Here is a 25,328-nt window from a genome sequence, read left to right as displayed (position 1 = left end):
GTGCTCACTGCCTCTTCAGGCCAGGGCCTACATCACAAATAAAAGCAACTGGGCTGTTGCCAGTTGTTAAAAAACCCCAAATATTCCCCACGCTTCAAAGTCATATTCAGAGAATGCTCAGTCTGTGTCTAATGAAAGTCTAATGTGTTACAGGTTGTGAGATGTGCTTTGCAAAGCAACGTGTGGTTAGATTTACTTTGCAAGTGAAACTGAAACAATGTACTATTTGCTGCTTTTGTCTCTTGATTTGTGCCCCCTTTGGCAGGCCTTGAAGCCCACTTGTCTGTTGTTGAAATGGTTCATGAATATGTTTATAAATATTCAAACTTTTATTCCATGATATTCAGACAACTGCAGCACAGCACTTGGAATGCTGTAGTGTGGGCTATTGCCATGCAATGTGTGAGTCTTTAAAATGCAAAGTTGTAATAGAAACATCTCCTACAAGATTAGATAAAATTAATATGTCTTTGAAAACCTCTAAATCCTACTGTTTGTTTAAAATTCACCCTGGAGCACTTGGTGTTAATAAAGATCCAGTGAAGTCTTAAAATAATGTTAACAGCTGAGAGCCAAGTGTGGACTTGTTCATATAAATAATATTACCATGCTGTCTGAGGAAAAAGTCAGAACTGGAATGGCAAGGCTGGTGCACAATGAGATTATGCTGTATTGACAAAGGAGGGTGGGGATGCAGGAGCAAGGCCTGCTTTCTCAGCCCCTACCAGCCTTTACTTTCACAGCTACAGCCTCAAATCAGATTTAAAAATGAAAGGGAAATTCTTTAAATCATACATGAGATAGAGATTGATCCAGATACACCATTTCCTTTCATCAGATGTCAGAATTTTGCATTTCACCATTCAGCAGCATGAGGAGTGACCTGGAAATGGGGGTGACGCCTCCTGTCCCCATTGTATCCAGCTTTACATGAGACTCTAGCCTTAATGGAAAAGAATCAGTTCATTAGGAGCAAAGACAAATTAAAATGACGTCAGTCCTTTATTTGCACATCTGTATTTATAATGAAGAAAGGATGTGTGCAAACAGTATTGTTTCATCAGAGATGGTGCAAGGATATGTATCACATCCAACTCTTCATTTGGCCAGGTGAAGAAAGACAGGTCAGGGTGGAGGAGAGGAGAAATACTGAAAGTTAATTGTTTCCTATTTGCTCCTCCTTTTTTAACAGTGTAAGTAGGAGTTTACTTTTGCATTTCTTTTGCTCTTGGTAAAGAGACATAAGTCATAAAGTAATGGGTAAGGAAATAATTACATAATACAACGTTTTAGTAACTTCTATACTTATCAATTGTGATGCTCATTTAATGGTTTTTATACACTCATTCATTTTGGTAATAAATTACAAAAAATTAAATACAAAAAATATGGTTCCTTGTTTTTCCTGAGTTCTTTGAACTACTAGGAGAAGCTGCTTTGCATTTAAGTGTGGTAAATCTGAAATATTAATGGTGGTTCCTAGGAGACATGAGTCATGTTGCCAACAACATATTACTCTCCTGAATATCCAAATGCCCCACAGTTGCAGCTGTTGTGTGGTTGCATACCTCTCGTATGAAGTTTTCTCACCCTTGTGCCAAGCCTTTAATTGTAGGATAAATCTGACTGGCAGTGCAGGACTCTCATGATTGATTTATTTAACATGACTCACAGTAACTGCATACAGAGGGAGCTGTATGAAGTGCCTGATAGTCAAGCACACAGTTTCCTGTCTATCTCAGGATTTCTTAGTGTGTCTGATTATCCCAGAAGTTTGCAGGAATCTTGCAGACGACCCTTTGCTTGATCTTGGTATTTGTGCCAAGATTAAGATCCAGCAGTTGTCCATGGTGTCAAACCATTTTTGATTTTTTCCTCTCTAATTTGTTGATGGAATCTACCCCTTCTTGCCAGGGTAAGGATCTGTTTCAGTACTTCACTGCTGAAGCTTAACAGAAGTGAAATCATTCCAAGTGACTGAAGGGAAAATGTTTTTATTCAGCTGAGGGAAGAGGGTTTGTCCTCAGCTTGATAACAGCACCTCGCCTTTACTTTCCTGACAACTTCGTCCTCAAAAACAAACTCTCATTTGTGGTTGTCTTCAGTAAAAGTCTGTGAGCCAAAACATTTGTAGTAGGAGTTTTTTGTGAAAGCTGACCTTCTCTGTGGTACCTGTGTCTGTGCATCGTAGTAGTACTTGAGTCAAATATTAAATCTTTTATCTATAAAAAATGTATCTTTCTTTTTGTTAGGATTATAATATTCTCTGCTCCCCACTGGAAAACTAGTTTTCTGTTTTCAAATTCTAATAGAGCATTAATATTATACCTAACTCATTTCACTGGTGACCTGCAGAGTAATGTCACAATTCAGTCTCAGTGCATTGTCAGCAATGAGTTTGTTTATCATTCAGGAAGAAGGGGTTATTTAGATTCATTAGTACTGGAATCTTGAAATGGGGAAAAAAAGTAGAAAACAACAAATAAAAAAAGCCCAACAAAGGAAGTGCACTCTCCAAAAGACATTTAAATGCACTCAAGTTTGGAAGACAGACAAGAAAATTTAGACCAAGAAACATAAATCACTGAAGTAATCTCAGATTATATTGCTAGGGACAACACAAATATTATCCCTCCAATTGTCCTATGGTTGCAGTCTGCAAAGACAAAATATGACCATTGTTTATTTTCATTGTTAATTTGTCAGATGCAGATAAGTCTGATTTTGGCTCTTTTCATGATTTTCCTCCTCCCCACCCCCAATTATTTGGTTATATTCCTGTGGCAGAGGCCACTGCAGCTGGAGCCAAAGATTTTTTTCTGAGTGCAGCCCACATGGAGAACTTCATTCCAGTCCTCCAAGCCATTCCATTTTAGAATAGTCCCTTGAGAGTTCCACATACTTTGGCATTAGGCAATATGCACGGATAAGGGTTTTGGTTAAAATCTTACGAAATTTTATTCAAAATATAATGTAAGGAATGTAGATTAAAAAAAAAGGGTCTTACTTGATAGTAATGTCAGGTTTCTCTTTAAAGGTTGGACTACAGTGGACCATCAAGAGAGTTTTTTTTCCTGGTGTCCAGGGAGCTCTTCAATCCATATTATGGTTTGTTTGAATATTCAGCCAACGATACCTACACAGTACAAATAAGTCCCATGTCTGCATTTGTAGACAATCACCATGAGTGGTAAGAATTCTTTTCTTTTGTTTTTCACATACATTTTCTGTTATTCCCACTTGTAGAACAACTGCTCAAATCTGCTCAGACATGTAACACAGAATCTGATCTTTGCAACCTGCAGCAAAATAATTGCATTTCTTTAGACTTCCCTGATTTTGGTTTCTCTTGTGGTTTTTAAATGATCTTATTTCTCACAAGGTCAGCAAAATTATGATTTGGAACATGTATCATGGGATTGTCTCACGACACAGCTCCCTGCATTTCTTGTACATTAGTAGTCATTTCATGAAAGCAATATTAACCTCTTGTGTATTAGAAAAAACAAGAAAAAATAGCAACACATTGACTTTCTGTCAGCTAAGGAGATGAAGGGAGGTTTCAGGCATGTATTACTATATGTAATTTGTTTGAATCTTCCTAAAGAGTGCAGAGATTACCTCAGTGGAAAACCCCCAGCATACATATTGGAAGGAAATCTGTGGTGATATCTTAATTGGGGGTAGGGAGGAGGCTGCTGATCACACAGCTTTGAAACAGTCTGTACATTTACCTCTGCTTCTGAAATAGTTATCGAGGATTTTTGCATAATCCTATTTTAACAATTATAAGCCAGTTTAAATCACTCTCAGTTGATTTAAGCCATGGCATCACCATAAATCTGTAAAGCTGTGCTGTGACTATTAACAGAGAATTCTGCTGTGTAAGTAGTTGGATTACATTAATAGTGGAATGACAACTGCTCATCTCTGTAGGACAGATGTGCACTGGGTTCTTATTTTTTGAAGGCCAGTTACGAAGAATGAGTATCAGAGGGGAATCTCATTACTAATTTTACAAATGAAAAGAAAATTTAACTGGGTGGTAGTTCAGTTGGTGGAAGCAACCTGCCTGTTGAACTCCAGTACTTCAAGTCTCTATTGGAAAGGCAGACCAGCCTGGCACAGAGGTGACAGAAAACCCTTATGTGCTGTGCAGCTTCTGCCAATGTTTTTTATTCATCCCTGGCTTTTGCAGTGCTGGGCCAGAGACCTGGGGAATGAAGGAGGCATGACCCCTATCTCTTTCAGAGAGTGCTGGTTTTGTACAGCCCCAGGGGGAATTCAGAAAATGCAGCTGTGACAAGCAGTTTATGCATGGGAAGGGGAAGGCTCTGCATGTCACATCCTCATCTTACAAACATTGTGCAAGCAGGTATCATAAAGCCCTAATTTTTTCCAATAAAAATGTTGTTAAGGATGCATAAACAGAAAGTTCAAGAAACATTTACTTTGAAAACAAACACTAGGCTTTAATCCAGTTCTAGAATTGTGGAAGAGCTTTCACAATGAATCTTGATTCTCATGGGAATATTTGCAAAGACCCTCCTATTTCAAGGTTGCTGCCATTTGTTCTCAATGCTGGCAAACTTCCTCCTTACACACCCAACAAAATAAAGATAATAAGGGAAGAAAGAGGTGAGAGAAGGAGATTTAGATCCTGTTGACATAGGACTGGAGAGCACTGCAATACATAAAAAACTTTCTGGCACTGTTTGTGAAAATATACAGAGAACTCCTTAAGCACAGTCAGAAGAGGGAGTAAGGCGCTCCTGTAAGTAGGAAAGACAGGCAGCATGAGCTGTCAGCCAGGGAAAGAGTAGCAAAACCTTTGGCCTCTCTATAACATGAAAACAAGTTAATCCTGTAGGGGTGTGAAATAAAAATAGACAGTGGCTATCATTTTGGGAGATAATGCGTTTATTATGGCTGCTCTGGCAGGGGCTGATTGGGTTAAATATGGATTTGACATTTTTGAGCAGTTGTAACTTAGGTATCTGAGGGATTTTCCACACCCTGCAGCCTTGAATTTTTTGTTATTTTTTTCCCTGTGCCTTACTGAGAATGTTAAAGAAACCCAAGAAATAAACAAAAATACCACAATTTAGACATAGCTGTCTGATTTAATAATGCTGTTTGGAAATACATTCTAGTTTTGATGACAGAGCAGTGTACCAACCACAAAGATTCAGTATCACAACTGTAACTCTTTCTCTTCCAGGTTCAGGTTTAGTGGTCGAATTCTTGGTCTTGCTCTGATACATCAGTATTTGCTGGATGCCTTTTTTACAAGACCCTTTTATAAAGCTCTCCTCCGAATGTGAGTAGAATTGTTCTGTCTCCTCTTTTGTTTGGTTCCTTCCCCATCAAAGATGCCATTTTGTGTATGGATTATTTATGATGCTGTATTGACAAAGGAGACAGACTATTATTTATAATTTAGTAAACTGATTCCGATCCGCAAGTTTTTTGAAAAATTTCCTTGTTTCTGCTACCTCAGAATGTTGTTTGTGATCAGTATGAGAACTTTGTGTTTTGTTTTAGCGCTGTTACCAGCTTTCTTCTACAAAATCTTAGACTTGAAGAGGTACAATGCAGTGCTGTGGGCTTATTCCACATATTAATAGAGTTCTTATTCTTTTGTCATGCAGTGACTCACAGGATAGGATATGAATCACTTCATAACTTAGACTGCACCATGCATTTTCAGATTAGACTGATTGTTGGCAATCTCCATTTTGAGGAGCTGTACTTTGATAGACTTCAGACTTAGTTTCCAGAACTACTGCTTCTGTTCTGGCTGGAACAATGAGAGCTGTGCTTGCTCAGCATGTCTGGAACATAAGACCTAATGAGATTAAGGTGCTTTACTTTTTATTTGAAAGCTGGTTTTGAGAAGTCTGGAAGCATATTTTTTCCTAAAAAATATTGCATGTTCTAGTAGTGGGGAGTAATTAATATATTCCTACAGCACATACATTTTTAAAACACCTAAATGCTAGCAGAAGAATAAGGTATGGGGAAGTATGGTAAGTATGTGGTAAGCTGGAAATTTAAGCAGTTCAAAAAATGATGGAGATGAGGCAGTGTAGCTACATAAACAAAAAGGACACTGCTTGCTTTTATTATTTGAATTCTTTGTCTCTTCAGTCTGTGTATTTTCATAATTCCTAAATGTCCTTCTCAGGAAACATGGGGCAGACTCACCATTAAGAAGAAATGTGTCTTCAAATTAAATTCTGGAGTTTTGTATATTTACAGAGTTATTTTGTGTTCTACAGTAACTGCTGTTACCAGGCGAATAAACAGAGATTTGAAGTTGTCCTCTTTATTAATATTTCTCTTGGCTCCCATTCACAGTCTGTTTTGTCTGAGTTTAGTTACTGAGCACAGGCTGCTGCCATCATCTGTATTTGTGTGTTTTCTTCTTTCTTCTGTCAGACTCTGTGACCTGAGTGACCTGGAATATCTGGATGAAGAGTTTCACCAGAGCTTGCAGTGGATGAAAGACAATGACATACACGATATCCTAGATCTCACATTTACTGTAAATGAAGAAGTTTTTGGGCAGGTGTGCAAGTTTCTTCCTTTCCTTGGTGCATTCTCCTGCTAGATAAACATTTATTTGGACAGAAGAACGAGTGTCCCTCCATGCTGCCTTGAACTTGTATTTAAAAAATTCTTGCTGGTGAAACCAATGTTGAAATCTGGGGAGGAATTAATATTTGTAACAGGTCAAACATGTTTTTCTGGTTAAGGAGATTTTCTGGAGAGTATCCGAAATATCAGACTTTCGGATTGCTTTGCTAGAGGTGGTTTACCTGAATTTAATTGCAGCAAAGTTGCCATTCAAAGGTATTACAACACCTTTGTTAAGGTGTTGTTCAGAAAACTTCAATGCTTTAGTCACTGTAAAGATTGTTTCTTCTTCTCAACTTATCCTTAAATCTAATTATGAGGGTTCCTCAGACTAAATGGAATTGAAAATATTTTTTAAAAGATTGTTTGTATATTCTCTTCATATATTCCAGTTTGCTAGTCAGGCTTGGTTAATGCTTTTGAGGAATTACTTCAGCTTAAAAATTTAAATTATTACAATTCCTTTTTTGTTTTTATAATAACTGTGTTTTCACTTGGTCATTTTTTGTCCTAAGATCACAGAACGGGAACTAAAACCAGGAGGTGCCAATATCCCAGTCACTGAAAAGAACAAGAAAGAATACATAGAGAGAATGGTGAAATGGAGAATTGAGAGAGGAGTTGTACAACAAACAGAAAGTCTAGTTCGTGGCTTCTATGAGGTAAAAAGACCCAAAATTAAATTTACTTTCTTTCTCCTTCCAAAATATTTTTCTCCTTGTATACATTTCCAAAACACAGGGTCCCAAATATGATCAGAAGTGCTCTTGTAAATACTGGAAGGGGAAGGGAGCATAAAAAAATCATTTTTTAGTAATTTATATAAAGACTATGGTTCTGTATCTACTTTGCACTGGACAATGCTCTCAGTCTCTCTATGATTAGCATTGAATCCTTGCTCTGTTTCTGCATTGGGTCTCTGAGACTTGTTTGTTTAAAAGACAAAACCTGAATTCTGAATTCCTGAAATGATACCTGGTAAGTACCTTAGTAGCAGATTTTGTGGGGAGGCATGAATCAGTACATGAAGAAATGCTGCTATGCATTTTATTTCTTTTCGCAGGTTGTCGATGCAAGACTGGTGTCTGTATTTGATGCCAGAGAACTGGAACTTGTTATAGCTGGAACAGCAGAAATTGACTTGAGTGATTGGAGAAATAATACAGAGTACAGAGGAGGTAACCTGAATTTTGACTTGTTCAGTAAGAATGTTGAGGGCTCTGGATCTACCTAGTTTTCAAGACAGTGAAGAACCATCCCATGAGATACATTTATAGTAACTTTTGAGCTTCTTTGGTTAAGTTGGTGTTGGGAGAAGGTAATTTTTCCATTTTAGTTTGCTTTCTGGCATCTCCTTGCAGCTCTTTCTTGGCTGTTCTTGCTGAGACAGCACGACAGGACACTCTTCTCCACAGAAAGTGCCATGTTCAGCTGCACACTGGGAGGTACCTCCCAGACCTGGGGGAGAAATGGAAATGGTAGCCATTCTTAGTTGGATATTCCTCTTTTTTTTTTTTTTACACACTCAAAGTTGACAGGAAATTAGAAGCAATCACAGTGGCTGCAGGCTGGTAGTTGAAATAATTTGAGAACAACAGATGATTTAGGAGCTGTGAGAGAGATGGTTGCAGCATCATTTGTAGCTTTGGATAGATAAATAGCACAGTACTGGAATATTTCAAGAACTGGCATTCCTGTTAGTGACTGATTAATGGAAGAAAGGATTGCACAAGGAATATCAATTCTTTTTGTCATAGTACATTCATTCTCTGCCTTTAGGATTTCTAAGCTTTTTAGGAGTATTTCCCTCTCACCTTCTGCCATTTGATGCAATCGGATAAAGAATATGGCATTATTGTGACTAGGGCCAAACCAGGAAAAGCTTACTAACTATTCCCTCAACCGCTTTCATAGCACCTGAAAGTATAAAGGCTTCTGTTTTTTTAACAGGTTATCATGACAATCACATTGTAATTCGGTGGTTCTGGGCTGCTGTGGAAAGGTTCAACAATGAACAACGTCTAAGACTTTTACAGGTAAGAAATCAGCTGATCTGTGTAAAAGTAATTAAAATTTGATGCTAAAATAGACCCATCCTGGTTTAGGATACCCAGAAATGATGGTGATGTTTACTAGAGGGAATACCCTGAGTCAGAGGTTAAATGTAATAATTTCAAGTGACAGAAGCTCACAGCTATTTTTATAGATTTCTAAGTTTGGAATTACATTTAAGATACAATGGCTGATGTCAATAATCCTTTACTATTGTTTGATTAAAAGTACATTAAGACTCCTAAAGACAGAAAAGGAAAACTGTGTAACTGGTTATGTCACTAGGTAGAAATGTTAATAGTATTTACACAGCTTTGGACAGGGAAAGCTTAGATGGAAGTTCAAGGCTTCAAATTAGAAAATCATGATGCAAGCCTTTAAGTCAGTCCAATTTCATTTTCACTAAACCTACAGGTTCTAGTCACCCTGCTGCTGAAGGACAAAATACCTCAAGAAAAGAATATTTATACATGTGTTAAATACTATTGAGTTAAATTTTTTAAAATTAAATTTTTAATTTCAGGCTACATCCATCCTGTCTGTAAAGAAACAGACAAACCTCCACTGCAAAACATACCACCATTCATATTATTGATCTAATATGAAATCTACTGGTTTTAACAATTCAGTATTTTTATCTGATCACTGATTTATGAAGAATTTTCTTTTTTGAATCTGTTTAAGTATTTTTAAAAAGCCTGTAAAAAGGCAGTGTGGAACATCTCATTTGATGGAGAGACAGAAATGTCTGCTTGTATGTCCCTGTCACATCTGTTAGTCAGAAGTCTTTGTAATATCCAGGTCATTACAAATTAAATAGTCTCTGATCTGCCAAAAGCTACATTTGATCTGTTCATGACAGGTTGTAAATAAAACTGCTCACCAGTCAGTATTTCAGCAAATGTCAGTGGGCATATCTAGCCTTTAGAATTTTGTCCTTTTCTTACAGTAGTTAATTGTGGTTTATAAAGCAAAGGAAATCCATATAGCTAAAAAGGCATAACACAAACCCACTGGATATTACCATATTTTGTATTAGTTCCTTTTAATGCAGGAAACAGCAGCAAAAAACTCACTTAGGCTTAAGTCTGAGTAACTGGATACTGATAGTGTATTATTCTACAATATTTATGCAGCAGAAAACCTTTGGAGGAAATTAATCTGCTAAGTTGCCTCTTCTAGAGCCCAGGCAGGAAATGGTGTTTGCCCTTAGCTCCATGTAAAGTAGCATTTATTGCTTGTGCCTCAGGAATTTCCTTGCTTTGCAAATGCTTTTCCAAATGAGTCTGGGCTGTGGTGGGGGTGCTGCTGTGTCCCCCAGCCCCTGTGCAGCCTGTCCTGATGGGTGTTTGTGCTGCCAGTTTGTCACAGGCACGTCCAGCATTCCCTACGAAGGCTTTGCCTCTCTGCGGGGCAGCAACGGGCCCAGGCGCTTCTGCGTGGAGAAGTGGGGGAAGATCACTGCTCTGCCAAGGTACAGCTCTGGGGGCTTCACAGGGCTGCTCTGGGGGAACAGATCACCTCTTGGACAAACATTAACAAAATATGCAAATATACCTTCCCTCACATGCAAATTTCCTTCCCTGTTGTTGCAGTGTCTGATGCATCCCTTTTGGTTTGAACTCAGTTTTGTTCTCTTAAGCTGGACAGGGCAGTGCAGCTGTGGCTGACATCCATATTGTAGTGTTTTTCTCATGGAAAATTATCTTACAATGATAGCTACTTCTGACTTTCTTTGTTACATTTGGTTAAATGTGCAAGTATTTACTTACTGAACATGCAGCTCACAAGTTAGGAGCAAAAATGAATATGAATTAAAATGAAATAGCTCTTGTGACTGTGACTGAAAGCTGCTATCCTATTTTTTGCATCAGACACAGGCTTTATAGTATAGTTTAGTGATAAAATTTTTATGCTTGGTCTGATGTCGAGGGTTAACAAATACTGAGGAAGAAAGCTGTGAGTGCAGAATAGGTGGGAGAGTAATTTCACTTGAGAAGAAGCAAGAGAGACAAAAAAGGTGAGGATTTCAAAGAGAACAAGTAAGATCAATTGAAATAGGTGAAGAGGGTAAAGGAACAGTATGAGTCCAAGATATGAAAGCAGGACTTGAGATGTACAAGCCCTTGTAATTTATATTGGGTAGGGCAAGTTTAGAGGAGTAGGATGAAAAGATTAAAAAAACAACTTTCCAATTTTTGGAGCAGAAAAAAGAGTTATCTTCAAAGGTCCATGGTAACAATGCCAGGACTAGACTAATAATGTGAATGATGAAAAAAACACTTTCAGCTTGGTTTCTTCATTGACAGAAAATTACAGGTTATTGGCTTTACTGTGATGAGACTGATAGCTGGGAGATTTTCTTTCACCCAGTTCTGTGATTCTGCAGCCTCTAGAATGGGTTAGGAGTGGTTAGACACAGATTAGTGTGTGGAGTGTGGGCAGCCTAACTCTGCTTCATCACACCTCAGCATCAGTGTGCTGTGTACAGCCTCTGGAGGCAGCTTTGGGCTGGGCTGATCCATGGAGGCAGCTCAACCCTAATCTTAAACCCACTCCTCATAAACAAGGTGCCTCAGGAATAACTTGCATTCAGAGTCTCATCTTAGACACAGGGTGGCTGTCAGAGACACTCAGAGTCCCTCTGACCAACAACCTGCAGGTTTTTCCTCCAGCCCAAGGTCAGAGGCAGAGATGTCTCTTGGGTTGGCTGCTGCCGTCAGAACTGCATGGAGAAGGTCACGGACACAGAAGTGGTGCTGTGAAATCCACAGGCACAGCAGGTGGCCTTTAAACAGAGCCATCTTTCCTGTTTACAGCACAAATGAGAGCCAGGCAACTGAGGATTAAAGGAATCAAATCCTGAAAATTGCTATTTCATATCAAATGTCATCTGAGGACCTAGTAGTATCTTGTAGCCCAATAAGTCTCCTTTATAGTTTGATTATGATTGGCCTATGGACTAGCTTTGGTTCTATTTAAAAAGTAAAAGCTGTGACTTTTTAAAGAATAATTTCTGACTTCAAAATTCAAGTTTTTTTGTTGGTTTTTTGGTGAGTTTTAAGTAAGAAAAGAGATTGCATTATTTTTTCCATATATTCTCTGAAGCTGAAATTCCTGGTGCTTTCAAGCAGAATTGGAAAAGGTCAGGACCTGCCAGAACAGGATGTTCAGAATTTCCTCTGGAAAGGTTATACAGAACCCTGGTTGTGATAAATTGCAGAATAAAACTGCTTCCAAAAGTGCAATATGGAGAAACATGTGGAGGATCTTTGCTGTCATAGGCTGTTCAACAAGTGTAGGGGAATTGCCAGCTCCTCACATTTAAGAGATTGTATCATTCATTGAAATTTCACTTACCCCACTTTCCCTTGGTTAGCAAACATTTGAATTTTGTCTCTCTGGATCGTTTGTACCATACAAATGTGAGAATTAAAATAAAAACACCTGTGTGTGACGAACACCTGCAGTCATTATGAGCAAGCAGTTCCTGGTATTCACACATGGTAAACCTTGATCTCATAAAAAATGAAACCTCTTCCATGTTAGCACTGAAATGGGTTAAGCCCCAAGCCAAAAGTGCTGTTTGCATTTTTACATTTGTAGTTCTTGGATGCAGTGCAGCTTCAGCCTGGGTCTCAGCAGCCTCTCAGACCCCCTGTGCAAACACCAGGTACCGCTGGCTTGGAGGTAACACATCAGTAACTACAACCCCGAGTAGCAGCTTTCAAGAGGTTTCCAAACCAGCCCAGCGTGTGTAAACACATTGCTGGATCTGCTGGGAACGCTGCCCTAGGACTCTGTGACTCCTACCGATTCTCTGATAACTAAAGCTTTTATGTTAAGGCACCATCACTCACTCCTAGCAGTGTTGTACTTTGTAAATTGCCCTCTTAGCAGGAGTGCCTGTGAAATTTGATAGTGCTCGGTGCTCAGGTGGCAAAAATGAGGATTTAACAGGTCAGTGGACTTTGTTTCTTCCTCTGTTTCTAAAAACATTACTGCAGTGCTGAAAACACGTAGGAATACCCATTCCCATCTCTTCTTCCTGGTCTGAGACACAAAGGGCAGCTAGGATAGTCACTTAGGTATGTGACTGTGGCCCGAGCAGCTGTGAATGTAAACACAAAAGTTTTCACTAGATGTTTGCCTAGTTCCCACTGTTCTGACTGCTGTGTAATCAGCTCTGCTGAATCCAAACAGTGAGATTTCTGTGAGGCACGTCAGGTTGCCCAGCTTGCATTGCTGTCTTTGACACTAACTAGGTAGCATGTAAAATGCCCTGGAAAGGTTGATTATTATGGGTCTAGCTTAACTATTGCTACCCCAGTGCCACTTCTACTTCCTTCTTTTACACTGTGTTGCAGATTAGACTTAACTAGGGGAAGGGACCAGTACTCTTTCTGTTCACTCCCATGCTGAGAAATTGGTTCCTGGTTCATTGCTGTACATTATTTATTCATTCATGTGATGATTCACTTGGAAATTATATTTATGTCTGACTACTGCATTTTAATCCTAAATCACTCTCTTTTACTATGGTAATCAAAATGAAGGGGAATTTAATTGGGAATCTGAAAACTTAGACTTTAGGAACCAAGATGGGTTTTTATGTTGTCATAAGATGTGAGCCCAGGAAGAGGAACAGTCAGTGCCCATGTGGTTTGAAATGTTGGAATGGGAAGATACTACCCAGAAGGAAAAAATCACGTTTGTCTCAAGGACTTAGGAGGTTGTGTGCTGGGGTTGGAAAAGCTTGCATTGTCTCAGAAGACAAAGGTCTTGTTTTTGTCTTTTTTAATTACTTGGTTTTCCACAGTTAGTGATTCCATTTTCAAAATTGCCCTCAAAATAAGATAAAACTCAGTTCTCTTAATAAATGTAAACAACATGCCAGCTTACTATTAAACCAGTTAGTAATGAATCCCTTGCTAATTATATGCTGTGTCTTTTATAATTTGTGGTTTTACAGCCCACACAGCATGATCCATAGTTCTAATGAGTGGCTGTCAGCCCCATGGAGCAGAAGCGTGTGGTTAGGCTCTTAATTGCCTAAGACTCTTCAGCACTCTACATTGAATTCAAGGGATCACTGAGTTCCTGTTGCTACTGGTCTTAAATCGGTCTCTTTCTTCATAAGAGGCTATTTTCAATTTTTTAAAGTACTCTGCAGGACGTGGAGCAATATAGTCTGTATCACAGATGTTATTTTATAAGATTTTTGGAAAGGCAAAGGAGGAGTATAAAGCTTTCCTCCAGGAGCCTTAGAGAGATGTCTGGGTACAAAAATTTTGCCAGACCCCTGGAATATGGAGTGGGGAAATGCCATCTCTGGTACACAGCATGTACCAGCAGTGTTCTTCTAAGAGTACTGGATTTGGGGAGGATGCTAAAGGCAATGTTTTTTTAAGTGATTGCATATTTGGTGTTTGGACTGTGTTTATAATAATGGTGTGACCTTGTGTGCTGTGTGTACATATCTTCAGCCTGATATTTTTATGACACTACAAGGCTGTAACTGAGTGGGTGTTTCAGCTTCAATGAGTTCCAGTTTGTGATGGATTCTGAGGTTTTTTAACAAGTGAGATTAACCCACTTACTCCATGTTCCATTCCCATAGCTGGGAGCTGAGAGGCACTTAAAGTGGCAATTAATGAATTTGCTCACGTGGAAGGCAGTACTTTCTGGCTCAGAGGAAGTCTGTACAGGTCTGTGGTAGACAGCTGGATTTCTGGGACTGGGTAGGTTAAATGAGGAGATGTGTTTGCTGTGAGGAGGGAGCTTGTTCAGTCCTTCCATTAACATCTTACATATTTGTGCATAATACAGATCATGCTGATGAAGGGCAGGGCACTGCAGGAGGAGTTTGGTTTTCAGCTGGATTGAACTTAAATAAATAACTCTATGATGTATTTTATTGCAAAAGATTGAAGTATTTGTAAACAGAGACCTGCTAAAATTCGAAAATCAATCTAAAGTGAGGCTGTGTTACAAAGCTTTAGAGCAGAAGAGATGCCTCTTCCAGTTTCTCTTTGCATCATTTCACCCTCAAGATCCCATCACATTAATAGTTACATTGTCTATTTCATTAAAGCAGGCTCATCCACCTCAGTGTTTTAGAAAGTACCATCCTTAGCATGCCCTGAGGTCAGGCAGTGATATCTGTGGTTCCATATGAAGAGAAACCTTTGTTACCTTCCTTTTCATTCCGTGGAAGAGGATTTGAGAGACAGTTCCAAGTGTGTCAACAAACTTGAGGTAGATGGACTTCAAAAACTGAGAAATAAATTGCATGATCACACACTTCAGAAAGCAGGGCAACCTCTAGCAACCAGGTTTGTGCATGGCTTTTTTGTAATTCCAAAATCTGCTGGCCTCTAGGGCAGATATGTCCATTGGGAATATCAGCGCAAGCAATCTGCCTCAGTAACACCATCCATATGCCAAGAAACTGTAGAAGGAAGAGCATCTGATTTATCTGTCTTTTACCACTGTAGATCTGGAGATATGTGGAAATATCATTGCAAATACAGTATTCAAATATCATCCATACAAAAAAGAAAGGCTGCATCTCAGAAGACACATTTAAAGCCAAAATTTCAGACCAGACTGTTTGACTTGTGCCATGCCAAATCATTCTTTTTTTTTTTTTCTCATGCACATTTGATGGATAAAATCTATCCCATGCCTTTTGGACTGTCAGTATGTTTCTAAAGAGCTTCATAAATGCTTCTTACTGGCTTATTTTAATGAGAAGAAAGTAGATTAAACCTCACTACCTGTTCAATTGGAAAACATCATTTGACAGAACAAAGTCTTCCAAAAGAATACTATCTGCCCATCTCTATCCAAGCACATAACAATCTGTGTGTTCTCTTTTGAACTTTTCAAATGATGCACTTCTTCACCTCCTCTCTCTTTTTCCCCTCAGGGCTCACACTTGTTTCAATCGTCTGGACCTTCCCCCTTACCCATCATTCTCTATGTTATATGAAAAACTGTTGACAGCAGTAGAAGAGACAAGTACTTTTGGACTTGAGTGATACACAAACCACAGTGCCCAGCTCATTGGACTTTTGTGGATCTGTCTTCTCAAGGAATGAATGAACTTTTGTATTGGATTCCCTAGAGGAAAATTGTTTCATGGTGCAATTCAAATAATGAGGTTCCACGAAGGAGCTTGTGAAGCAATTAAAAAGCATTGTGGTAGTGGCAGAATTCTCAACAGTGAAACTAGAGTGTGCCTGGTGTGCAGGGAAAGCCAAGTCTTGCAATCCATGGGGTTTTGGGATGGCTACACTTCTTAAGTTCATGTTCTGAGCAAACCAGAAACGTGATGCCATGTTGTGATCCATTTGGCTACTGCAAAACTGACATGTACCCAAGGACTGGATTTCATCAAAGTTGTTCAATAGAAAATTCAAGTCAAAATGTGAAATCATTCAGTCCCTTACCTAACCAGTAAATTATCAAAAAAAGCATACAACTGAACTTTTATAAATTCTTTTTTTTTTTTTTTTAATTCATGAAGGTACATTACTTTATGCCATATGTTATAACAGCATAGTCTTGCTTTACCTAAGACTACGAGTGCCTGCATGGAGAACACCATAGAGCTCCAGTTCCTAGGGCAGAAGCGAGTTGGAAGGAAAATCAGCAACAAAGGATGTAACAACAGCTTGTGCATTGAGGAGGTTTGTGGAAATGCATTTGCCAGTGGTGTGTATGACAAAATATGAGCTGTTACAATGAACTTATTAACTTAATAAGACTGATTTTATGCTTTATACTGCATGGAAACTATTTTAAGAAGAAACTAGCAATTTATCTCAGCATATCAGGAAAAAAACCCTAACACAGTGACTTCTGTTTATTTTTATAGGTTCGTTATATTATGTTTCTTAGAGTGTAAACAGGAAACAAGCAAACAAAAGTGTTATTTCTGTTTTGTCACTTTCCATGCTTGAACAGACATTCTGCTAGTGTTTATTCTTTAAGCACTCTCCAGGGAAAAAAATGCCTTTTATTTTTATAAGAGTAAAAAAAAACTCCCAAAAATATTTTGCACTGAATGTACCAAAGTTGAAGGGACATTATGATCTGACTGATAGCAAATTGCATCACTATCAAATATCTATAAAAATGCTTAGGAACCAGGCTTTCTTCACAGTGCCATGTCTATAGATATCAGGACTGTGCACATAAGTAATAATTTTATAATACTATATGTGATATTGTAATATGCATTTATTTTAAATGCATCTGGGTCATTTTTCATGCATTGGATAACTTAATGCAGTGGAATTTAATACAGATATTTCATATGCTCCCCACAACTTTTTATTTGTACAGCACTGTAAAACACTAGCTCATTTGGAAAACCATGAATAACTTCTTTAAGGTGAGCCACTGGTCATAATGCCACTGTCCTGTATCAGTGAACACCTACAAGATGTAAACTGTTTGTAGTGTCCAAGCTTGCATTTTCACTGATAAATAGTTTTCTTATCCAATGTTATTTGCAGCAGTTTCTATGGCATATCAAACACTGCATGGACACCGATTTCTTTATGCTTAATTTTGCTGAAATACTCGAGGCTTGCTCGCTTCTATTTTTGGTACTTTTCCTCCAGATGGTCTTGTGGAACACTCGTGCAGCTGTGCCCCATTTCTCGCACAGCTGCCGTCACGCGCTGCATCCACCACATTTTCAAATGGCAGGAGTTGCTCTTGGACACTGGATGACGAGAACACGAATCCAGCTCTGTGCTAGCCCTTTGGTAGTGCTGCAGCACGGCGAGCTCTGTTCTGTGGGGAAGGTAGCTTTTGAAGTAACCTGCTCGCTTTGGCGGCTCTTGAAGGGGCGTCTGAGGGAGGTGCCTGCTTGTTCTGGTGGGAGGTTTGTTCCAGCAGAGGCGAGCGTCCCTGGAGATGTCGTCAGCAGAGACTGCCAGCCACCCCCCGAGGCAAAGGCAGCTGCAGCTGTGGTGGTGACTGAGAAAACCCTTCAGACTCACTGAGGAAATGGCACATGTGCTAAGGAAAAGCAAAATCAGGGCAAAAGCATTCTTTTATTTCAAGGATAATTGAGCTTCTGCATGACATCTGGGACTCTCTTAAGTAACTTAGGTTTTCTTAGGCTACTTCTGGCTGGTATGAAGTAGCAAAGAAAAATCCAAACACATCGCCCTGTTTCTACACGTATATTTATCAGTCTTTGCTAAGATTGCATGTCACGGGTCCTAATGCACATCTCTCTTCAGAACATGAACGAGCAGTAGGCAAACTGACTTTTCAGCAGGTCACTCCAGCATGGCTCATGTTTCATGGGATCCATTCACTGAGTAGCTAAAAGTCTGGCACTCAGAGCAGAATGCAACTTCTGATTGGTTGAGGGACTACAGAATTTTCATTTTACAATACTGTGTTATCTGTGGTCTTAAAAAAGAGATTTCCCAGGTGGAAACTGTATCTACAAGTTTTGAACCAGATACTCTTTGGAATGAAAAGTTTAAATATTTGGCACAAAGTAAGTTTATACTAGTTTGCCTTTTAAGTTATGCTTTTGTATAAAACGAAAACAATAAATGCATCTTGTCAATTTTTATTTAAATATATCTACTGCACCCATTTGTTCTGTATTTATGCATGTAAAAATAACTGAAATCAGCCATGATAATCCAATATTCTGTGAAGATGTGAGAGGGTCACGAGTGGGGCAGATGTCAGTTAGAAAACAGATAAATTTTTAAAAAATCCAGAGTCTTCGTAGCACTAAAGCCAAGAGAGACTAAGGAGAAGTTGCTGCTTCCTCCTGTGCTGCCAACATCCCCTGGGGGACTCCAGAAAAGCGCTGTGGGAAGGCTGAGGTGTCAGCTGGGTACAGCTCCCTGTGCTGCCTCGAGCACTTGGCTCTTTGTGATGTGTGAGGGATGCTGCTGCTCTAAGGGATTAGCAAGGAGGGAGTAGAGGAGAGGAGGGGAAGCCTGAGCTTAGTCAGATACCCACATCTCCTGGCAACTGCTTGGAATGTTCTCCCTTTGGTTTTGGAAGCCATTCCCATTTAATGTGTCCCAAGGGAAAGCCAGCTTTCATGTCCTGCAGCTGACTGCAGCAGGCAACCACAATGCTATATTGCATATGACAGTGTAGCAGGGATGAGGGCCCACACAGAGCAAGGCTGGGGAGCCCTTCCAAAGCTCTGTATTTCCTTGGAGCTTTTCCAGATGGTGCTAAGGAGCTTTGCATTTAGGAAGGAGAAAAGTGGACAGAAGAATCCCTTCAGCCAATGACAGCTCATACTAACTTAACCTGCAGCATCTCCATCACACAGAGGCTGGCAGGGGATGTCCCTGCAGGAACTGTTTCCTGCAGCCCATGTTTCCTGCTCTGCTGGGAAGTGGAGCCACACATCACCAGCCAGAAAGCAGCTCCCAGGTCACTGCAGGCTGGGCAGGCTGGCAGCGGAGTGGCCTCTGTGCCCCACCTGCCAGGGCAGGGCCTCTCTCCCCAGGTCACAGTGTGCCAGCCCAGAAGAGGTGGGCTCTGCTCACCTGGCACTGCTGGCAGTCAGGTTACAGCCAGAACGCTCCTAAATACACCACAAAAGCTTGGAATCAATGAAGCTGTGCAGTGGGGCACCTGCTGTAGCAGTCACCATTGAGAGTCTGTGGGCCAGCAGCAGTGAGGGGAGTGGTGCCTTTGCCCACAGCAGCAGGGCACAGCCATCTGCCACCTCTGTCACACTGCCAGCAGCACCTGGCAGGGCAGGACAGGAAAGCCTTTCCATCCAGAACTTCTTCCCCACCCACTCCCTGCCTGCTGTTTTTTCTTGGTATTCATCAAACATTTCCCTCCTTTTGCTTTTAAACATCGTTTTCATTCTTCTGTACTGACCTTACCATGAAGAATGCTAGCATGGCTTAGAGAGTAAGTGGGGTGAGCTGTTGTGCGTTCCCAGGCAAGGCTGCTCAGGGGCAGCACCACATGAGCTGCACATGGCAGCCCCGGGGCACGGGGGCGGGGAATAGCTGCAATCTCGGGGAACCGGGAATCTGGGCAGCAGTGCCCTGGCAGGACATCACACACAGCTTCTGCTCGGAGCTGGACTGGCAGAGCAGCCGACTGGTAGTTTGCTCTGTTTGAAATTATAGGAAACAGAAGAGGTTTGTGGTTTCTTACGTATTTTTAATCCTTTAAAAAAAGTTTTTTAAAAAAATTCCTTCTGGAGCATTTGCAATGGTATCATCTGGTTGTTAAATGTAATCTCAGCAGTATAAATTCCAGATGTTTACTGAGTTTCTGCAGTGATAGCTGCAGAGTTTTATGGAGCTGGACTGAGGGAATCCCTGTTCACATCAGGGAAACTTCAGCAGCTGTGTTTGAATGGCCAGTGTAAGTTCATGTCCCATAGCATAAAGCAAGTTACTTCTTTTCAGTGAATGAAACTTATCTGCATTAAATTATACTAATAGTGTTGGTTTTCCTGCCACTATTTTTATGTGGAGGGTTAATATATTCCTGTTAGCACCAATGGGAATTGAGAAGAAGGTTGCTCTCCAGTCATAAGACTGCAAATGTAGCTTTCATCTACTGTTGTTTTCCCTTCTCATCCTTTTCTCTCTAGGCAAGCAGTTGAACTCCAAGCAAAATTTCAGAAAAATACTCAAAGCTGGCTTCTTAAACTGTTTGTGTTTTGGCTCAATTATGTGCTATAAAGCAGAACTGCAGAAATGCTGACTGCCTCATCAGTTTAAGTAGAAAATTTTTTATGATTTTGTTAGTGCAATGACAGTGGCTGCTCTTGGTCTAGTTTAACCTTTTGCCTAAATATTTTGCAATAAAAAAATTTTGGGGGTCGAATTTGAAATTACTTATTTGCTGGAAAACTAAATATATGTTAGGTAAATAGTAGAGGAAAATAATAACTTTACTAAAGGCAGCATAACCCACATCAGTTAGCAGTATGCAGAATTACAATGCTGACCCTCCAAACACAGAATTTTCACAATGAAAGATGTGATTCACATTTTGCATGTCTTCCAAATAGACCGTGAACTTCATAGTGCTTCTGTTCAGCTTTAGACTGACTAATTTCGGCATTAGGCTACTACTATTTGGGATATTCATTGCTGTGAAATATTTTTTACTTAAACATTTGTAGTATTTTTACTAAATATTTTCCTTTAGGACTTTACTTCATAGATTTTGCTCAGAGCCATATTACTCTGTAGGTATTTTAAGGTGAAACCATGATTATTTGATAATTCTGTTTTGTATTACTGAGCTTCTGGCCACTGTTTAGAAAGGTTCCTCCTGATTTTTTGTAAAAGGATTACAGTCAAGGACTCCTGGAATGGTTACAATCCGTTGAAGTGTCTGTATGTATTCTAAATGCATTTAAAAATACCTCCTGAGGACTGTGTGAAATAGTTGCTACACCTATTGATTAGCCCCTTTCTAAGTCAATATTTCAAAATCTGAACTTGTTTCCTTTCAGATTACATTGCAGAATAATGATACTAAAATTTTAACTAGAGATGTATTCTGACAAATTTCTCAAAGCTGTGATGGATGTGAAAGGGAGCTGAGCTACGCTGCTCTCAATCCTTTCACCCATTAAAAAACTTCTGAATAATGAAACTTTATCTTTTGGTTTTCAGTTGTTTCTTGTTTTCAGAACTTCAAGCGGCTTCTCATTCAGCTCGTGTTAGAAAAAGCCTTGCCTACTTGGAGGCTTTTGTTAAGCACTCAGGAGGTATATTGTTCAACTAATTTAACATCCCTTTGTGCTGACATCATTAGCTTTTAAATGTATAGACCTAGAGAACGCCACAGGACTCTGGTCTCCCTTATTCTGGGCTGCCTTCCAAAGCCATCCATCCTGTCCCTTTTGATTGCACATAATCCTGCAATCACCCAGAGACAATTGCTGACCACCTACACTGACTGGAGCTGTAGTATCACAGTAAGACTCTGGTTTGGGTTTGCTTTCAAAAGCAGCTCCCTCAGTCCAGTCAACAGGATGACTGTTACTCTGACATCAAGACTGAGCTGTTCAATAAAAATAGTCATAAAAGTGGTTTTGAAAACAGTTGATTAGACATCCAAGGGTAAAATGTCTTTTGGTTTTGGTTTTGCAGAATTAATGAGGCAGGGGATTTTGCTTGCAATGTTTTATATTGCCAGAATTTGTGGGCCCCATGGGCTGCCCCAGGCTGTTGGCCAGGTGGGTGCAGAGCCTTTGCAGTGAGGCAGGTGATGCTGATCCAGAAATCACAGCAGCACGAGATCTGTTCCCGTAGTGAGGACTGTGCCTTCCACAGCTGGAGGCTTTCTCATGCAGCCCTTGAGCTGGATTTTCCCCAAAAGCTCGTTGTTTCTCTGATGCCTGTTACTTGCAATACAATCAGCTCATGACACACTCCACTGACTATTCCACATCTTCCATTTGAAGTGAGGATTACATTTTTCATAGTTAGAAATGCCCATCCAGCAGTATAAGGGTCAATAAAAGAGGATTTTGCTGAGACATCATATTTGATTGCCATGCTGACTGCAGTCAGACGTTGGAGCTCACTAATTTTAAAGCAGATTACTGTATGAATAAGAAAATAAATCTGGGAAGCCTCATAAGTAATTCTAAGCAGGAATGTAATTGTAGGTGCTGTAATGATAAGACAGGGCAGTTCCACGCAGCACACGAGATAGAGCCGTGGAGGAGGCTGGAGTGAGCACAAGGCTGAGAGGAGGCTCAGAAAAAGGACTGCACTTCAAGGGTAGGGAGCAGGACAGTGAGCTGTGATGAGCCCTGGGATATAAAACAGGACACTTCCTGCTTGAAAATTAGGCTATGATAATGCACCTAGGAAAAAATGACTGCTCATCCTGAAATACATTGGTGTTACTGCAACTGCAGGACATGCTTTAACTGATTATTAGCATTTGAAAATCTAAGTACACAATCAAAAAATTTACTTCTATGTGGTTAGTCTTTTCTGTTTTGTTTTATTGGGACTGGGTTGTTTTTTTTTAATTGGGGCTGTTTTCAGGAAAACTAAGGCTTCTAAATAAAATAAGGGTGGTGTCTGGAAGTGGTCTTATGTTTGTACAAGTAATGACTGTTTATTATATCTGCATTTGGCAAAGGATACCATTTCTGATAAAAGATTAAATCATCACAACCAATGGTGACTTTACCTTTTCAATGTGATGGGCCAAATCCCTAATATTTAGATATGTCAAAATGCAGATTTTGGGGTTTTTTTTAAAGATACTTGATATTTGCATTATGGTTGTATAAGGACCACGCATTTTCACAAAGAGAAGGATTGAGGTGGCACTTCCAAAGCTTACTTAGGGTAATTAGAATTTTCTCAATGACCTAGGTAATGTTACCCATGCAGATGCAAGTCTTGATTCCATTCACACTCTAATGGCATTATTTAAAAACAAAATACTGTGTAAGAGGGTGGGAGGGTTTCATGATGGGTTTCTGCACCTAAAAGTTGACATGGTTTTTTTACCTGAAAGATAAGACTGTTGAATGATTGAATATGAGAGTCAGGAGAGGAATTCCTTGTGAGTTTTCTTCTGCAACATGGTCACTGAGACGGTAGGAGTTTATATAAACTTGAAGTCCTAAATGAGAAGACAACTCCCATGTTGAACCATACTGGTTCAATAGTTCCATTCAGCAGGACATTTTTCTGCAATGAGTCTGCAACACTCAGGAGACTGCTGTTTATTATCAGCATTGCAGGGAGGAGGAGAATTATGATAATATTAACTACATAAATCACATGTGAAGGATGCTTTTTCTTTGCACGCTGTTTTTCCTGGGAATGACGTAGCCTTGAGGGCATCCATGAATCCTGATCAGCAAGGCTGCTTTTTGAATTATTGACTGAACATTTGTACTTGTAAGGGCTGGTACAGTATGGAAAGAAAGATTTTTAGAGGAGAAGGTGGTAATGAGGGATGTGGTGTGGAATACTGCTACCCCCAAGTCAGTTGATGTTCCTGCCCTTGCTAGGTTACAGTTTGGGTTTTTCAGCATGTTTCAAAGTGTGTAGAGTTTTACAAGTTTTTGTAGTGGGGATGCAGGCATCCAGAATCTAACAGGATTATAGGTGCATCTTCCTCATTTTTGACAATTACTTGATATAATTTTATACCAAGTTCTTTGTTTTTAAAGAATTTCAGGCACTGAGAATATGGAGTGCATATTTATTTCTAAGCTTTAAGTAGAACACGGTGTATTTTTTAATCCTTTCCATACTTTTCAGTTAAAGTGTTCACAAGACTGTATATCAAATACAATTCCAAGTTTTTCTATCTTTCTACAAGCCAGTTTAAGTTTCATCTGAATTTGGTACATGACTTTCACAAAACACTAAATGGGGAATACCTGCTTCAAGCATTAAGATGTTTCCCTCCTTTTCCCTATTTACATTGCATTACGTTTCAGGATTTTTTTTCTTCGAGGCAGAGAGGAGAGATAGAAAATGTGTTGAGTGTGTTACAGGGGCACACAATGTGTGTCATTGTGCCTGGCTTCAAGGAATGTACCATAATGTTTGACTGCTCACAGATTTACATAATTTGAATACAGGACTGTTGTGTTGTATTCCCTGTTACTCAAAAACATTTGGGGAAAAGAATTTTCTGTGTACAATTTTATTTTCATACTGATTTCTATTTTGTTTAAGACCATGTTTCATCATGAAATCACTTAATTAAAATAAATCTTCTTACAAAATCCGCTTTGTAAAACGTCTCTTTTATTGTGCCTCTGAATATGCTGTAACATCCTTTTTGAAGTGAGTACCTTTAGAGCATTCTGTCTTTTTGCAGCATTTAAAAACCTTTAGAGAGACCACAAGATACTCTTTCTGACATCTCCTTTGCTAAGTGGTTTCTGGTGGTCTGTGGAGTTTGGCATATTACAAACCATGATTTTGGAAGTGGGAAAATTAAGGATTCTTCAGCCATATGCAACATAATTTGAATAAGAGCTACATACGAAAAAAAAAACCCTTATGACAAACAAAGCACCAGAGCTGACAGCAAAATACTTCCCAGCAGTGGCTGTAACTCAGGAAAGCTCTCTTTTTCACAGGGAAATGCATTCTGTTGTCTTTAATAAAAGTTAGTGGGCCCCACCAAATATTTCCTCCTTCTTTTCTAAGAGATGGTAGTGGTTAGAGTGGGAGAAACTGGTCTTTAACCAGTTCTTAGGCAAAGGTTCTCCCCAACACGACACAGCCTGAGAATGGTTAAATGGCCACTTGTCACTTCTCCTTTGTGTTACACAAACTGGAGAACCTGATAGTAAAGTGACATTTCCATTTTTTAAAAAAAAAAACCTTTTTCTAGAAGGTGATTTTGCATTCTCTTGCTGCTGCTTGAGATGTGGTGCCAGCTAACTGGAGTCATTGAAGGAGAGCTGCTGTGGGAAGAGGTGAGGCTTTGGGACTGGAGCCCTCTCAGAATCTCTTCTCTGACATTCTTGATGTCAGACTCATGAGGTATTTTCATCCAGGTCACTGATAACTGATGCCACGTAGGGCACAATCACGCACTCACTCACTCACTCACTCACTCACTCACTCACTCACTCACTCACTCACTCACTC

General features: G+C 39.6%; 1 protein-coding gene across 6 annotated transcripts in view; it reads left to right on the top strand.

Moving 5' to 3' along the window:
- Positions 1-24,413, top strand: part of HECW2 (HECT, C2 and WW domain containing E3 ubiquitin protein ligase 2) — a 149,347-nt gene extending 124,934 nt beyond the window's left edge. For all 6 annotated transcript variants that reach the window (XM_064717670.1, XM_064717671.1, XM_064717673.1 and 3 more), the window contains 8 exons: positions 3,038-3,190; positions 5,222-5,320; positions 6,442-6,571; positions 7,155-7,301; positions 7,703-7,817; positions 8,590-8,675; positions 10,053-10,165; positions 15,623-24,413. In XM_064717670.1, coding sequence (XP_064573740.1) covers positions 3,038-3,190; positions 5,222-5,320; positions 6,442-6,571; positions 7,155-7,301; positions 7,703-7,817; positions 8,590-8,675; positions 10,053-10,165; positions 15,623-15,734 — 955 coding nt within the window. In that variant the 3' untranslated portion in view covers positions 15,735-24,413. The remainder of the gene's footprint in view (positions 1-3,037; positions 3,191-5,221; positions 5,321-6,441; positions 6,572-7,154; positions 7,302-7,702; positions 7,818-8,589; positions 8,676-10,052; positions 10,166-15,622) is intronic.
- The last annotated feature ends 915 nt before the right edge of the window (positions 24,414-25,328 follow it).

This window comes from Zonotrichia leucophrys, chromosome 7 (assembly GCF_028769735.1).
Source record: "Zonotrichia leucophrys gambelii isolate GWCS_2022_RI chromosome 7, RI_Zleu_2.0, whole genome shotgun sequence".
Classification (NCBI taxonomy): domain Eukaryota; kingdom Metazoa; phylum Chordata; class Aves; order Passeriformes; family Passerellidae; genus Zonotrichia; species Zonotrichia leucophrys.
Note: the sequence above shows the minus strand (reverse complement) of the source record. Positions and strands in the feature narration are given on the sequence as shown.